This window comes from Parambassis ranga, chromosome 21, assembly GCF_900634625.1.
Source record: "Parambassis ranga chromosome 21, fParRan2.1, whole genome shotgun sequence".
Taxonomy (NCBI): Eukaryota; Metazoa; Chordata; class Actinopteri; family Ambassidae; genus Parambassis; species Parambassis ranga.
The window spans coordinates 6,428,228-6,445,714 of record NC_041041.1 but is presented as its reverse complement, the minus strand read 5'-3'; the positions used below and the strand labels follow the sequence as shown (position 1 = coordinate 6,445,714).

Below are 17,487 nucleotides of genomic sequence, written 5' to 3'. Positions count from 1 at the left end.
GGTCACCTTGAGGCACACTGTCCTATAACTGCAGACAGAGTTTACATCGCACTCAACATTAATGAATGATTAGGAGGACTAGGAAGAGAGATCACTTTTAGCATCAGTATTGATTATATTGATCTCCTAATGATTGTGCCTATTAGTCAAGCTCTTCCTAACTGATCAGGTTTGATGTCAGGGCACCTACACGTTTTTTTTTTTGTAAACAAAGACAATATCTTCGTACATATTTCAGCCAGTTTTTAAACTCGACATTCACTGCCCCTGTTTTTTGTCGTTTGTGTCATTCTGAAAAAAATAATTATGTTGCACACAAAAGATGCTAGAAGACATCTCCTAAAAAAGTAAAAAGTAATGTAACAGTAATAGACCTGTGATGATTTAGGTGGACTGTTGTTCACCCGTCCTACCTGTAATCGGAGCTGAAGGCTTCATAGGGAGTGCAAAGACCTGATCCTTATTTAAATCCCTAGCATGGCGGCAGAGGTTTGCTGCTTTATTCACAGTCACAGATCATGTTGCTGCTGTCAGATTTTAGCCATCACACCCCAGAATGATATTCCAGGCAGCCGTATACAGCTATTCAGTGTCTGTCGCTGCATCTGGGAGGGAAAAAAAGAACAAATATAATACTTGCTATTGATATAAGCTATGTTTAGTTGTGTTGATTTAATAAACATTTTTGTTAAGCACCACCTGATTACCAATATTTAATTATATCAGCCTCAGGTCCAATAAATGTGAAGTATTAATTTACACAAATGTTTTGTTGACCCACTGTAAAATAGAAAAACACAGAATCTTAAAAAATGTGCTGTCAATACTGTGTAAACTCAATGTTGTTAATATTCTGGAAAGGTAGTTTGTTGTTTAAAAAAATAAGACAAACGCAACTACATCTCCCAGAATTCTTTATCTTCGCACATCGCGCTTGCCATACCTGAAACGCCTTTTTCCTCTTATAGAGTTTTCAGACACTCTTACGACTTTAAAAGTCGTCGTCGTCGGTTTTGCTTCAGTATGTGACTTCCACGTCTCTCAACTTTCTTAGAAGGTAAGATTAAAGACTTTACTTTGAATTAAAATATACGAACTAAAACGAGTGTTTTCTTTATCGACATTAACTCGAGTTAGCATGCTAACTGGTAAGCTAGCAGCCTGTTCTGTCGTCTCCATGGCAACGGGCTTGCTGAAATGGATTCCTAACCAGACTTTAGCCGAAACGACACATCTGAAAACGTTTCCCTACTTGCATCCATATTCAATAATAAAAAAAAATAAATTTGTTGTAATTTTAAGCATAAAAAAATAAAGAAAAACTAAATGGTGTATGGCAATGACAATAGCTTTAAGACATCCCCAGCAGCTAAAACTGTTTTACCATCATATTTCTGTGTAAAATGTTATTCTGTGGATGGTTACAGTCTTCCAAGTGTTATGAACAACTATGAGGTCATCCGTCAGATTGGAGAGGGTGCGTTTGGGAAAGCCTTCCTGGTCAGAGACAAAGGTGGAGGTGATGGCAGACAGTGTGTGGTCAAAGAGATCAGCCTCAGGAAGGTACAACAACATTTTTACCATCTGCAGGGAATCACGCTGCTTCACAAAACTATGTGAAAAGAATCAAAGAAGACTTTCACATTTTAGTGCTGAATTGTTGCGTTTGCTGCCCAGATGTCAGCGAAGGAAAAGGAAGCGTCCAAGAAGGAGGTGACACTGTTGTCAAAGATGAACCATCCGAACATTGTCGCCTTCATCGGGTCGTTTCAAGGTGAGCGTGTGTGTGCAAACCTCTGGGGAGGAGATGTAATCTGTGAGGTCTGTTTCAGTGTCACCTCATGTCTGTTTAGAGAGGGGCAGCCTGTATATAGTGATGGAGTACTGTGATGGAGGTGATCTTTTGAAGAGGATCAACATGCAGAGAGGAGTTCCTTTCACTGAGGAGAAGGTACACCTGACTAATAATCACTTAAACTATTCTGGTTTTATGTTAAGCTGGATTGTATGAGGTATGTCTCAATATAACAATGTGACTTCTAGAATAAAGAAAAAGGTCCTCATAGCACACAAAGTATGTATCTATACACACACAGCTGTGAGGACACTTTACTGCCTAAATATGAGTAAAACTGAGCTGTATGTCTCTCAGATTGTGGACTGGTTCGTTCAGATCTGTCTGGGCCTCAAACACATCCACGACAGGAAGATTCTGCACAGAGATATCAAGGCTCAGGTACCTGACCAGTTTCACTGCTGCACACACACACACTCACACACCATCAAACTGTTAGGCTCACAAGATCCCTATAGTTGGTTAATGGCCAGTTAACAACCAGAAACTGTGGGATGAAGGGACAGGGTTGTGAACAGGTGAGAGCTGTTGCCTCACTAGTTGACTAGTTGACTAATTGACAGCCCATCGTTAGAGTTTGAGTGGGAGTGAAGTCTGCTAGGAAGGGATGAATGGACAGAGTTGTAAACAGGTGAGAGCAGATGCCTCAGCCCTCCCCCTCTGTTTAGAGAGGGTTTTTCCAATTTCACATAGATGGCTTCTTTGACTCCTCTTTCATACCATCTGTCCTCCCTGTCTAGGATTTGGACATTATTATCCTCAAAGGAATGACCACTGTCTTTGAGGTGGAGGTGAACTGCTGAGTCTTGTCCTGAGGAGGTGGCTCCCCTGTGCTGTGCCATCCTTCTGTGTAGTGGTTGTTTGGTTTCACCAATATAGAGATCAGAGCATTCCTCACTGTACTGAACTACATAGATTACATTGCTCTGTCTGTCCCTGGGAGTTTTGTCCTTGGGGTGGACCAGTTTTTGTCTCAGTGTAGAGCTGGGTTTAAAGTGTACTGGGATCTGATGTGCATTGAAAAATTAGAAAAATTAGAGTGGTATTGATTTTGTTTTTGGCTGAGTTCAGACCATAGGTTGCAGGACTCCTTGTGGCTGAAGACAGTTCATCACAACAACGTCCTCCTCAGGCTACAGATGCCTCACATGATGAATAATTGGGTTCAGTTCATGTGTTTTGGAACAAACTATTTTGTAAACAAAGTTCTTTGGCTGAGATCCAAACTGCTGCTGTTGTGTTATTATTAAATAGAGAACTCGATCACAGCCATGCTTCAGGCCTGCAGGGTTTGAAACTAAACTAAGCTTTGTAACCCACCGACGGCACATATACATGATAAACATCATCCACGCAGCCTGAAGTTAAGATTTTTAATTAACAACTATTAGCGGTACAGAGTTGACGGTTGTATCCAGCTGAACTGTCCTGAGAGCTAAACAAAGACTTCGCTGTGAGCCAACTCTCAGAATATCTCAACACAACCGACCACAGCCCACATCTCTGTTCACAGCCATCGCTATCTTTCATCAATCATATCTGTTTTCACACATGCAGCCAAGTGCGTGCACACACACACACAGACACACACACACACACACACGCTGTATGCACAGTCGGGGTTTTTCTTGCTGAACACAGACATGCTTTCATTGCTGCTCTCCCTCTGCTCTAGAATATCTTCCTAACCAGCGGAGGGATAAAAGCAAAGCTGGGAGACTTTGGAATTGCGAGAATGTTGAATAAGTAAGTCAGTGTCATCTTCATGCACACACACACTCACAGTGCAGCTGTCTGTCACTGAGCACTCTGTAACACATGGAAGAGCTCCAAACAACTGATTATCATTCCACACACTGTCGACCCGGACATGTAAACACATAGTTGTGGAAGTAATGGTTGGCCTGCAGTGTTTGGGGACTAAAGAACAAGTTAATGGAATGCTGTGTACAATAATAATACTACTAATCATACTTATAATGAAGTTCTGGCCGCCATGGGTCAACAAGTGTTGGAGGGATTTCAAGAAAAGTTTACACACGGCTCAGTTTAACTCCCGGTAACCAGGAAAGGTACCCCTTAGACTATAAATATCTACCTTTGTTTGTTCAGCTAAAATCATGACTTTGCTCACAGGCTATGATGTGGTATATATAGGACACCAGGTACACCCTGACATAGACTTTATGTCCTGAACCCTGACTCAGTGTGCTTTGTTTGTGAATGGTGCAGCACCATGGAGCTGGCCAGGACCTGTGTTGGGACACCATACTACCTTTCCCCAGAGATCTGTGAGAGTCGGCCCTACAACAACAAGACGTATGTATGCGTGTGTGGCGAGGCTGGGGGAAGCAAAGTTAGGTCGACATATTTACAACCGGCAATGCCACCTAGAGGTGAAAGAGCCTAGGACTCCATTACAATATTACACAGGTTCTTTAAAAACCAGGGGTGAGCAGAATTAAAAAAAAACACAGAGAAAGTAATTAAAGTTATTACAAAGGGTTTAAAAACTATCAATAAAAGATCAAATTAATCAATGAGGAAAACCAAATAAACACAGCAACTTAAAACTCACACAAAGAGAAAACTGCTCCAGACTAGAAAGGCTCAGATTGATATTGTTATTATTCTCAAGCAACAGCCGATGGCAGGACAATTACAGTTTATCAGGATTAAATAAATGGCTTGGAATATTATTGCATGTATTTGGCAGAAGATAAATAGATGTACTTATCTGAAGGAAGGGTGGAAAGTGTCCCCACCTTCTCCACTTTGAAGCTTCCCCCTCTTGCACCACGCGTCTCTGTAGCATCACTGGCGTGCTGATGACTCGTCTACCGGTACTGGAGCTCCTCCAGGTCCCAGTGGCAGATGTGCATGTTCTGGGTGGAGGCTAATCCTCCTCTTGCGCTGTCCTCCATCTCCTCCGACCGCTGATCCTCCAGGGCTTTGCTCTCCTAGCGTCCTCAGCTTGTGCACCTGCTCTCTGTTCCTTCTGCCTGCTCCTGCTTCACCTGCCATCACTTCACTTAATTGGAGACAATAAGCAGTTCAGGGGCAGTAGGAAAAAACACAATCCATGCAAATAAACCTACATAAAAACACAACTGCAAGATGAACAGCTAAATACGGGCTCTTACCACTACATACCTAAAAAGAAAATAACTTTGACTGTGATGAAAATACTCAAACAAACACTGCCACACAGACCTTAAAGAAATTTATGTGTAATGTTGGAGTATTGTTGTGCAGTGTGGAAGTGGGACGTAATACTGCCTGTGCCAAAAATAAAAAAAATAAACATTTCTAAGATAAGAGAGGGTGAAGGTGAAGGTGAAGACAGCCCCACCTTGGGAATCCTACTCTGCTTAGTTATGGTGGCCGGACTTTGATTGGACAATGTCTGTTGAGGGGAGGGGCTTAACTCACTGCCCTGTGGTAATTATTTAGAGAGGTATCCCCCCTTTTTCAGTACATCAGCTTGTACAAACATGTGCTGAGACACACATTCCTACCAAACTCATACAGAAAGTCTCTACTAATTGTTCTGTTCCCTCTGTGTTTGGATCTTTGCCCTGCTCAGCCCTGTGCGCTTGTTTTGAAACATCTGAGGTCAGAGGTGCTTCCTCTTTCCCACAGACCCACACACACCAGCACACATGTCTGCAGCATGGTTGAATTCCTCTTTAACATAACCTAGTACACACTAATCTACTGTAATACTAAATTCGTCAAGGGTCCTTTAAAAAAGGTCAAAAATGTTCTCACTCTAAAGTCACAAAAGTACAACTAATGGAGCACAGATACACACTTCTACACATACTGGGTTCAGAGCCAAAAAAATCAAATGCCCTGTTCCTTGACTTTTCTGTCTATAGCTGTGCTCTGATTGGCCACTGCTCCCAGCTCTGCAGCTTTGTTTCTAATGTCTCCGGGGGACACATTAATGTCTGCCTGAGCATCCTGTTTCAACAAGAAAGATGTGGAGTTACACAAGATGTCCTTAAAGTGATGTTTTATGACTTCACAGGAGCACACCCTGAATCCATGGAGTTTCACAACGTCATGCTGGGATAATATTTGGGCTGATATGTTTACATGAACGTCACAGTCTCTGTGTGTGTGTCTTCTCTGCAGGGATATCTGGTCTTTGGGGTGCGTCCTCTATGAACTCTGCAGCCTGAGGCATCCTGTGAGCTTCACCACACCCTGCACATCAGCAGCTGCTTCTCTTACACACACACAGAAAGAGAGACATAGCTCTCTGAGCTAATGCTAATACTACTACACAGTATACAATACTACTGCAAAAAAGCCTGCATGGAGTGCTCATGCTGGGTGCATTAAGAGAAAATGGGAAATGTAGGCTACTCAAAATACTTCACAAATTCACTGTGCTCCTGTCTTCGAACCACTAATTCTCTTGATGTGGTAATAGTATCAAAATCTGTGTGTGTGTATGTGTCTATTTACTTCTATTATTCACTTGCAGTTTGAGGGCAGCAGTCTGCGTCAGCTGGTCAGTAAGATCTGTAAGGGCCGCTACAACCCGGTACCTGCCCACTGCTCCTATGACCTTCGCCTGCTGGTCACCCAACTCTTCAAGGTCAGGTTATGTCAGTTTTTATCGATTCAGTTAGAACGACTTATGATGAACTGTTGTTTTTTTTTTTTAGGTAAATCCCCGGGACCGTCCCTCGATTAGCTCCGTCCTCCGACGTCCATTCTTAGAAAAGCACATTAGTAAACACCTGGACACTTTGGTAAGTATTTTTCAGGAGAATACTTGTTGTAATGTTAGGCACAAAGAGGTTAGAATAACGCTGCAGCCATAGATACATAACTGTGTGTTTGGTTTCCTGTTTGTGCAGGTGATGCAGGAGGAGTTTAGCGAAACTGTGCTACATCGAAACAGAACAGCTTCACAACCTACAGAAGCAAGAGCAGGAGCAGTGAAAACACCAGGTAGAACTGTAGACTCACAACTATGAACACGTTTTTTTAAAGTTCCTTGGCAGGAAGCAGCTTTATATAGTGAGAAGAGACAGCAACATGGCAGCAGGGAGAGAGCATTGCAATTGTTATGACTGATTTGATAGCTCTTGTCCTTGAGAGCTGTGGTGCCACCCTGTGGTTATTTACTGTAACACAAGCATCAGGGAAACTCAGCATTCATCAGACGGGCTGAATCCTGAGTGTAAGCACATCACAGCTCTGGCACATGGTGTGTTTGGTAGTATCAGACCTTTGCCTATCTTTTTTTTTTTTTTTCACAAATTCTTGAGGCAGAATATTTTCAGGTCATTACTGGACACTGACAGACTGTAAAATATGTGTGTATGGATTTATGGAGACGTAAAGAGACAGAATCTCTCCTTATGATTGTAGCTGAGTCTCTCCTGTTTTCTAGATCAGGCACAGAAGATGAGAGGAGCCAACAAGAGACTGCATCCTAAACAAGAATGGAGAGTCCCACTCAGAATACAGAACCCTGCCCACAACACAGTAATACTACTACTACTGCTACTACTGCCACTGCTACTACTACCGGTACTACTGCTACTAAATAATGATAATAATGTTTTTTCTGTGGCTGCAGCCTCTTCATCAAAGAGTAGCACACTCAGGTGCAGGCACAGAGTTTACAGGGAACCAAAGGTGAGTAAAAATGTCCACAGAATGGGCTCCCATTAACCCATCATCACATGAACCCATTCCTGCAGCAGCTGATTTGGATCTAGTAACTTGATTACTGGCTTAAAATGGAAGGAGACACAATTCTATTTAAATAAACCAGTATACTACCGTAGATACATTAAGGTAGGTATTTAGGTTATTAGAAACATTCAGTTGTAATAAATCACATTTGAAACATTTTTACCCGAAGCATGGTCATTCATGTAAAACACACACTACTTATCACAGGTTTAATGGTCAGCAGCCCACCAGCCATTACAACCACTACCATGCCCAGCTGGACGCCTTCCAGAGGAGGAATAAGGAGGACCTTCCTCCTCCTCCTCCTCCTCCTCAGGAGAGAGCAAAGGATCACTTTGAAGACCAAGCTGCTCCACTATTGGAACCACACCAGCTGTGAGTGACCAAGATATCACTGTATCTCATAACACATCAGCCAAGATCTGCAACTAAAAATACTTTTATTAGAGATACATTTCTGGAAATTACCATGTCCCTGTCTTAATCCTGTTAAACAAAATGATAAATAAAAACAACTGTATTTCTCTAAAAACTACCCTTTAAAAGTCATAGTCCTTTTAAGGTTTTTGTAACTCAATATTTTGCTGATGTTATTCCCGCTGTGTTGTCTCCATTGTGTCTGTCAGTGTGGCTGCAGCTCGTAATGAATACCTGCAGAGGAGACAGGAAGCTAACCAGTACAAGCTGAGGGCAGAGAAACAGCTGGTAGGACAAAGCTCTGCAGAAGAAGGCAACAAATTGTCAAATCAAATGCTGGAAACTGTTAACTTTTCATTTCTCACTGGCTGCTGTAGAAAATTAAAGGGACAATATTCTGCCACCATTTAGCTCTTCTAACCTTTGACCTTTTCTTCTATGACTACCAGGGTTTGCGTCCGTCTACAGCCGAGCACAGCAGGAAACCCGGTGGTCAGGACCAGGGTGTGGGACGACCTGAAAACCAGCACAAACCTCAGGACAGAAGACAGGAGGGACAGCAGGTGGGACACATAGCGGCAACAAGGAGCCGCAACTTTTATCTGAACTGTCCACTTATGTTCAAAATCAAGATTTGACAATATGTGTGTGTGCTGGTGTGTGCAGGAATATCTGCGTCAGCTGGATATCATCAGACTGCACTATCACCAGGAGATGAGACAGATGAGGCTGCGAGCTGAAGCAGAGGTAAACAGACAGACTAACACATCCTGGGTACTGTCATTATCTTGGCAATGAAGTAAAGCTCTTTATATTTTAATGGTTTTATGTGTCATGCTCAGTCACAACACAAACATGGCACCTTTGTAGTGGAGAAACCCAGAGAATCTACAGACAGCAAAGAGCAACAGAAAGCAGTACCTGCACAGGTAAACACACCTCAGACACACATTCTCCTGGTGTGAGACAGTTAAACTTCATTTAATGGTGAAGATACTATTAGAGAATTGTTTTAGTGTGTGACAAATAATCACTCAATCTCTTAATAGTTAACTTATCCATGACTTATATAAGAAAAAATAGAGCCATATGTCAAATATCACGTTTGTTTTTATATGGCAGTTTTAGTAAATGTACATATTAGTCATGTGTGACACATTTACATTCATTTATAAGTTAGACACAGTGTTCTATGTTCTATGATGTTTCCTTCTGGCTTTGGTTCCTGCTGCAGGACATTGAAGAGGCGCTAAGACAGATCAGAGAGGAGAACAGAGATCAGAGGAGAGAACTGCAGACAAAACACAAAGACAAGGTAAAATGATATCACCCTGTAGGAGCTATTTGCCGCTTTGTTTATTTTATGTTGGGTTAGTATCTATTTGAATATTTTGTTTTATTTTTGGGTATTATTTTGTATGTTTATTTAAGGTAAATTTGTTATTGATTAGTTTACTTTATTTTTATTGTTGCGATTTAGTGTCACTAGGGGGCGCCAAGATATATAGGTTTGCAGGTAGACACTAGTAGACCTTGAATGCACCTGGGTGGGCCAGTGCAGGAGAGACAGCAGGGACACATTTGTCTGTTGTTTGTTTGCCTGAACACGGACTGAATAAACCCGCCAACAAAATGATTAAGAATGACCCATAGTGAAAATACCCATAGTGTTTCTTTAACGTTTCAAATATTTTTTGACAAATAGTCACTACACACCTAAACACTCCTCATCAGGCTTGCTGGTAATTCAACATCTGTTCCCAGAACATTTGAATATTTCAGACTTCACTTTGCACCAATTCACTGTATCTGAGCTTCTGATCATCAGAAGAACTCCATCTTCTGCTCTCTTTATGCATCAGAAAGGAATCATGTTTGAGATTCGGTTAGATGGTGAAGAGATGAAAGAAGAGCCAGAGGAGGAGGAGGAGGAGGAAAAGGTGAGAGATGAAAGACAGACTGTGAGAGGAGGGAGCTTATCAGAGCTTTTTACCACTTCACCATTCTCTCTATCCATTAACAGGAAATGGACCTTCTGAACCGTACTCTGAGTTTCCAGGAAGGGGAGGAGTTAAAACTTAGGGATTGGTTGGAGGTGAGGAGAGGGTGGAACCAAAGAACTCCTCAGACTCTGCTGAATGCGCTTGCCAACATGGATGTGAACTCTGTCTACAACACAGCAGTGGAGGCGGAACGAGGTGAGACACACCATGTCATCATGTAGATCTTTAAAATGGCTGATCAGAAGTTAAATGTTTTAGTGTGGTATATGCTGCGTGTGTGTATCCGCTACCTTCAGAAGAAGAGGAGGAAGCAGGTCGAAGGCAGTGGGGCGACGGCCCCCCCAACACCCTCCTGAATGCTCTGGCTCAGGCTGAGCTGACATCGTCCACTCTGGACTCAGTGACCGCAGGTGGGAGGCTGTTACTGTAAAACAGAAAAGAAAACAGATGAGGCCAAGGCTGAGCTCATGCTGAAGTTTCTTTGCTGTTAGATTCAGAGCCAGATCAGAGAACAGAGGAGGAGGAGGAGGAGGAGGCGGCGGAGGACTCTGACGTGGAGATGGATGAAGAGCGTCTGGAGCCGAGGTCAGACGATGACGACACGTAAGTCTACACTCCTCACGGTTCACTTAACTCTGTACCTGAGTAATAGTCCATCTTGACCAGGCTAGTCCTACGTTTCTCCTCAGGAACTTTGAGGAATCAGAGGACGAGCTCAGAGAAGAGGTTGCAGACTCCATGAGGAACCTGTTTGTCATGGAGAATGACAGCTCCGAGGAGGAGAGTACAGAGGCAGCCGACGGGAGGGAGGAGAAGCAAAGTGGAGAAACAGTGGGCACTTCAGATTCTCAACAGATCCAAACAGAGGTCAAAGAGTCATGTGAACACATTACAGCAAGATTGTTTAAACCTGAACCTGGGCATGACAATCAGCTGGAGTGCCCAGGTGAATCCCAGACAGAGGATAATACAGCTTTAGATAAGCAGCAGCAGACAACCTGAGTGCTCACACACATAAACGACCGAGTTAGAGTCGGAGATGCTCTGTCTTTGTCTGCATGTTTATGTGATTGCTTTAAAATCCTAGTCTGATTGGTCCAAAGGCCCATCCATCATTCAGCATTAGCTCTACAGGTGGAGAGAAGGAGGGACATAAGAACAAAAAATGAAACATTCGATTAGATGCAAAATACATCCTCAAGTGCAGGAAGAGAATATAACAATATCTACATCTACTGTCAATGTTGGGCCACATAAGACAGAGTGGAGTCTTAGTGTGGTGGAAAAGTCTATTTAATTTCAAATACACTGGAAGTTAGATAACATTAGTAAGTTAAATAATTTTGTCAATAACACATAAATCAAATTAAGTTAAATTAAATTAAACAAGCACATAATCTCAAATGATTTATGATTGCATTTATTGCAGTATTAACTCCAAACTCCCATTCTACATAGACAGACTTCAATAGCAGTAACGTGTCATTAAAGGAAAGATAATTTAATATTTTACATATACTTGTACTTCCATGCTTGTACCTCATCACAAACAGGAATGCAGAATGAAGAGAAAGGACATTTAAACAACAGAAATTTGGCCGTCAGCTTGACTCAAACACACGGTGGTGTTAGGTGCTTCTTGCATAAACAGCAATAAAATAAGCCTTCATTAAACCACTTCAAATATGTTAGTATAGACTCAATATAATCTATTCTTGCAAACATCTAACTCGGAATGCAACTTTAAATGAAATATCTCCACTGAAAAAACCCAAGAGAGCAAAGATGCAATAAGTCCGGTTTGGCTTTGCTCAGCAGAAACACTGGAAGAAAGAGGAACCGTTAGCCTTCCCCATCGGACAACCACTCCAAACGTCTGATTTACATCTTGTTAGACTGGAAAAAATACAACTGAAATATCACTGAAAATCCAGTAAGAAATGATGAAAGGGCATGTACTGATCATTCAAAAACATCAGGCTTGTGTAGAGGGGTCTTGTGTAGGGGAACCCAGGTGGTTTTTGGATATTTTGGTCATTTAGCATGATTGCAAACAAAACACAACATGTAAATCAGACATGTTTGGAACACACAGTCCACGCTTTCAGTGTGCCCAACTAGTCTTGTCTGTTTCTTGACAAAATGTATGTAATTAATATAATCATTTAACATTTCCCGAAGGTATTCCAAACTACAAATTCAAACTTCCCACTGGGAAAAGTGTGACTGAACTTAACCTTGAGGTCTCTTTTAATCTGTAATATCACATCAACACATTAAAGGACCATTGTGTAGGATTTAGTAACATCTAGTGGTGAAGTTACAACTTGCAGCCTACTACTGGAAAACCCTTCAGAGTCACCAGAAGTGGTCACGTTACTTTAAAAAAAGACGGCCATTCACTTTGTCCAGTTTGGGTTACTGTAGAAATATGCTGACACAACATGGTGCAAAAGCCACATATTAATTTTAAATGATCAAAAACAAATATGTGATTATGAAAACATAATTACAAATACAAGGATCCATCTTTGCGAACTGCCCCCCTAAATCCTGCACACGCCTTTAAATTGTGAACTAAAAGTGATTTCTACATTTGGTTTTCCAAACTTATGTCAGATCTTGCCTTGCTACATGAACGTCTTCATCGTGTTTGGTAACGACTTTTACACCCACAAGAGTTTGACACATGCACAGTTTCTGGATTTATTTTTTAGGATGAATGAACTCTTCCACTGTGTGACACTTTAACTGTTAACTTTTTCTCATCTGGATATGCTCAACCCTACTTATATGTGTAAAAGAAGATAAATAATGTCCCTGGTGGACACCAGGCTTCGTCTGTTCTTCCTCATCGCTCAAGTTTACTCATCAGAGACTCCGTGGCTGAGAGGAAACAAGCCTCAAACTCCTGGTCAGAGAATCGCTCCACAGAGTCCCGAGCATTACGACGGATTTCCAGTCTAGCTGATGGCGACAGTGCCAGAATGGTTTCCATGGCAGCAGCGTAGCTGTCCTCACTGTCGGCAAGGAAACCCGTCTGTCTGCCCTCATGTGGCACCACAATATCCAGCTTTGGACCACCGGACTTGTGGGCGAGAACGATTGTGCCTGCAGCCATACACTCCACCACACCTAGAGAGAGAATCAACATCTGAACCAGCTGATCTCAAACATAACCAGTCCCCACTGAAATGACTAATGGAGGCGGTTTGTAAGCATGTCACATCCTGAAATTGGCAAAACTTGATAAAGTGTAACAACAAATGCCGTGTAGTTAGCTTAATTTCAAAAGTTCCTCCTCTGTAAAGTATCTTTTTAAGACCTCTGACAAGTCTGAGTTAGAGCCATCTCATATTAAATCAGCCTCACTGAAAGCTATCACTCACATTAGCTCAGTAAAAATCCCCAATTCTCAATTCTTCAATTTCAACAAAGTCATTTTTACTTCACTTTTGTGTTGAGGTTATGGTAACTGTATCATAATACTTGTGTGTGTTTTAGGAATACAGATTTATGAACTGTGATCATGTGTGTATTGGTTGTCTTTACCTATGCCAAAGTGTTCATTCCACATTGTGTGCAGACCGATGGTGGCGTTCACCAACTCTCTCTTCAGCTCCTCAAATGGGATGTTGAGTTTGAACTCAACACGGTCACTGACGCCCAGCTCCTGACAGAGTCCCCGTAGCATCAGAACCCTCTCTTCATCCTCCTGGTTCCTGCATCCACCAATCAGCACCAGCCGCAGTGACTCCCTCCCCCCAGGCCCATCACCCTTCCTGTCCAGCAATTTGCGAAAGGCCCTGATCTGCAGCTGGTGGTCCTTCTCCGGCCTGAACTGACCAACTGACACGATGGAGTGGGACTTCCTGTCCCCTCCTCCTCCTCCTCCTCCTCCTCCTCCACCCACTTCTCCGTCTTCCTCTCCACTCCCCAGCTCTCGTCCAAGCTCCTCCCAACCCTCCTCCATCTCTTCATCCTCCTCCTCCTCCTCGAGTGGGATGTTCAGGAAGGCCCTGACATCGCAGGGGGGGTAGACAATGCTGGTGCGATTTGGGGCACGCCACAGAGCCAGAATGTGGCCCAGCGTCCAGGTGGAGTTAACCATGATGACATCACTGCAGGACCCAGCCAGACCATACAGCAGAGCAAAGCAGCAGTAGTACACCACCTTGACCGCACTCAGCATAGGATTCCTGGAGATGAAGTCAGCGTTGTTGAATCTGGTGGAGGAAGACAAATAGTTGGTGTTCTTTTCTGTGAGGGCATGTGCACAGTTAGGACTTATTTCTGGTTTGTTACACTTCACATTATGGGGTGCCCAGAGGTGTTCAGTGTTACCTGGGGTTCCTCTCTCTGACCACAGACAGCATGTCAGTGCTGACAGTGGGATAGTGGACATAGCTGGCCACCTTGCAGCCTCCCAGGTAGCGGAAAATTGGCAGAGTGAAGGCGTAACCCATCGAGTCCACATACAAGTCAGGAACAAAGGCTGTCAGCGCCTCCCACCCTGAAACACACAAAGACGAATTTAACTCCTTGTCCTCTGCCCAAGCCATACATAAGAATTAGTATGTAAGCACTAAAAAACTGATATTGATATTAAAAAAAAGGATTTTTTTGATGACCCCAATTTAATTTCTGGCCCGGCCTTACCGAGGAACATGGAGCCAGCACTCTGGCCCAGCAGAGTGAAGTGAGGGTATGAACCGGCCTCCACAAGCATACGGTGACGCAGGAAGACGAAAGTGACTGGTCGAGGCAGCGTGATGTTGAAACGTTGTCTGGCTCCATCCAGAATCTGCTCACCAGTCACTCCCTGATCGCCAGTGTAAACCACAAAGGAGATGCCGGGGTATCTGAGATAAGGAGGTAAAAACATACATTCAGTGATACACGCTGAAATCCTCAGGCAGTGCAGGACATGCCCAGCGGTGTTTTCTTAAATAGAAAAAAGTTTATTTTACAATTACTAGTTTTGAGCTGTGATTCTGGTCTAAGGATTGGATTATGCTCAGAAAAGTATGTACATTTCAATCTGTTCTAACTCCCTTACTTGCTCACATGGAGGTAACAGAAATGAACATTTTAGCTCCTATTACATGACATCGACCCTAAAGACAAATCACTCACACAACCCTTCAACAGCAATGTGAGAATAAAAGCACAGAAATTAAGTACAGGTGGAAGGACTCCTGTTGCTACCAGACCTCTTCTGGTGAGGTATACTCAACATTTACTTCCTCATACAACATTAGCGAAGTCAAAAGTTTAAAAGGTTGTTACCGTTGCATGAGGGCTCTTAGAGAGCACCAGAGAACCCGCTCCCCGCCTCCTCCGGCGTTGCAATACGGATGGAAGAAAGCTACCGCGGGGCCGTCGTCCAGAGCTCGACGGGCCTTGCGGCGGCTCTGCAGCCACAGGCGGATCCCCAGCAGGAGCAGCAGGAGAACGAGGGTGAGGAGCAGGCTGAGGTAGGCGCATGGCACCACCAGAGACCACAGCAGCCTGCAGAGACAGGGGTGACAGGTCGAGTAGACGGTCAGTAGCGACTGACGTTAGAGGTACGGCTGTTGTTGTTTCTGTGAGATTATCCAGCTAGATGCTAATTAGCTTAAGTCATACTCGCCTCATTTACATGCGTGACTTCAAATTACATCTGTGCGACATCACTGTTTTATAAAATTTATTACTTAAGTACAAAAACCAAGAAGGTATGAGACATTTACCTCATCAGGTCGCAGAAACACAGCGATAAGTGGTGGTGGTGTTCGTGTCCTGCCATTTTGACAAACACAACACTTGAGGTGACATAAGCGGAAGTTGCTGTCAGCTGACCAAGCTGCTACTCTGCGATTGGCTAAGAGTTTGTTTACCTACACGTATTCGACACATGACTTTTATTTAATCGTTTAAGAACAAAATTATTAGGAATTGCACACGTAATAAGACTAGTGGACATCTTGTATGTTTTTACAGTTTTATCACAAAAAATATTGATTTATTTTGATTCTGTTTTACTTTTTAAAATTTGTTTATTCATTACAATATAGAAATTGAAACTCACATTTAAGACAGCATTTAGTTAGGGTTCATTTACGGTATTTGTTTGTGTGTAAGGGAGGCAATACCCTGGCGTCACACCAGGGCCTGCTGCTGCTGGTTTTTGGTAAAGTCTGTGGAGTTGACTGGGAGTTGTGGTGGGAACTGTGATGGCTCTGAAGGAAGTCATTGAGGCAAAAAGCTGGTGATGGAGCTTTGAAGCGCTTATCTGCCAAAACAAAAGATTGCTTTTAATAGTCCATAAGTCATGACAAAGGAAAAGCATCATGATTAGTGATATGACACGTGATATCTCCAAAACTCACAATAATCAAGAGTAATATAAATTTAAATGTGAAAATATGTGATAGTTGTATTAGTGTATTCTTATTGAACTGTCATCTCTGTTGTGCTTTATCTTTAAACAGTGTTACCTGTCTGGAGGAAGTTTAGTAGAGGGTTTCTGAGAAAAGTCTGTGATGATTTATGGGGGAAACCCTCTGTCTGTGATGCAGAGGTGTGGGGCAGCAGGGGAGTAGGAGGGGCCGCCTTCAGGGTACAGGTGTCAGGCCTGCTGGATCCTCTCGTACCTGCATCACTGCTCTGATCCATGAGAATCACTGCAGGAGGACAGATATGATAAGATATAATTTTACAACCCCACATCTCTCTGGGACAACAGATGCTCTTGATTTCACTGGCGTTTGGAGGACGACGAACAGAAGTTGCTCCCAGGTTAAAACGGAACCATGAGTAGTTTAGAGGTAATGGACTCTCATTGGAACTCTTCTGCTGTAAGATGTAAGGCTTCTGTCTGCGGTGACTCACCAGTCTTTGTTTTACCTGAGGGTCTGAGAGCAGGAAGATGTTTCCCCATTAGAGGGAACCTTTTGGGGGGTAGAGGCTTCCGAAGGAGACAGCTGTGTTCAGAAGACATGATGCCTGTGGATAATATGCAGGAGGTTTTATTAAGTGTAGAGATTGTAAACTTTCACTTTCTACCTTCCATACATTTTGCATTGAGCATTAAAATGTGGCATGAAGATAATATGACCAAAAGCAAAAGTTTTACAAGTTATAAGTAAAAGTTTTGTTGATGATACCCGACTAAAAGTAAACAAGTATTATCAAATCCTCGTAGTTGATACAGGAAGACGTTATTTTCCGTGTCATACTTCGACTGTAAATAATACCATCTGCAAATCATAGAAGAAGGAGCTCCTATAGGTCACTTTAACACATTTTTAATGGCAATAATCTGACGAGCTGTAAATAAATCGCAGAGTCGCTGCAGCGCCTACCTGCCGCGGAGCTTCCTGGTTTAGCAGACTCCTTAACAACGGCCCCTGTTGCTAAGGATCGTCTGCCAAAAACTGATTTCCGTCGCGGGAGCGCGCACGGAGTGTCTGTAGCATGAGCTACTGCTGTACGGATGTTTGGTCTCAT

The 17,487-nt window shown here is 42.9% G+C and overlaps 2 protein-coding genes across 2 annotated transcripts; one reads left to right on the top strand and one right to left on the bottom strand.

Moving 5' to 3' along the window:
- Positions 1 to 932: 932 nt before the first annotated feature.
- Positions 933 to 12,824, top strand: nek5 (NIMA related kinase 5). The gene is made up of 24 exons (XM_028394145.1): positions 933 to 1,057; positions 1,428 to 1,563; positions 1,678 to 1,774; positions 1,854 to 1,951; positions 2,153 to 2,236; positions 3,531 to 3,601; positions 4,088 to 4,174; positions 5,996 to 6,050; positions 6,351 to 6,464; positions 6,535 to 6,621; positions 6,730 to 6,823; positions 7,269 to 7,363; positions 7,458 to 7,516; positions 7,784 to 7,951; positions 8,203 to 8,281; positions 8,443 to 8,556; positions 8,660 to 8,740; positions 8,836 to 8,922; positions 9,228 to 9,308; positions 9,856 to 9,933; positions 10,017 to 10,191; positions 10,293 to 10,406; positions 10,488 to 10,599; positions 10,686 to 12,824. Exons 2-24 carry the CDS (start codon positions 1,441 to 1,443, stop codon positions 10,996 to 10,998), a joined length of 2,466 nt encoding a protein of 821 aa, XP_028249946.1. The 5' UTR covers positions 933 to 1,057; positions 1,428 to 1,440; the 3' UTR covers positions 10,999 to 12,824.
- Positions 11,403 to 15,854, bottom strand: LOC114426631 (GDP-Man:Man(3)GlcNAc(2)-PP-Dol alpha-1,2-mannosyltransferase-like). Its single transcript, XM_028394159.1, has 6 exons — positions 15,729 to 15,854; positions 15,286 to 15,507; positions 14,656 to 14,858; positions 14,341 to 14,509; positions 13,549 to 14,222; positions 11,403 to 13,131 (listed from the first exon to the last, which is right to left on the bottom strand). The coding sequence occupies exons 1-6, from the start codon at positions 15,782 to 15,784 to the stop codon at positions 12,848 to 12,850; spliced, it is 1,608 nt and encodes a 535-aa protein (XP_028249960.1). The 5' UTR covers positions 15,785 to 15,854; the 3' UTR covers positions 11,403 to 12,847.
- Positions 15,855 to 17,487: the final 1,633 nt, after the last annotated feature.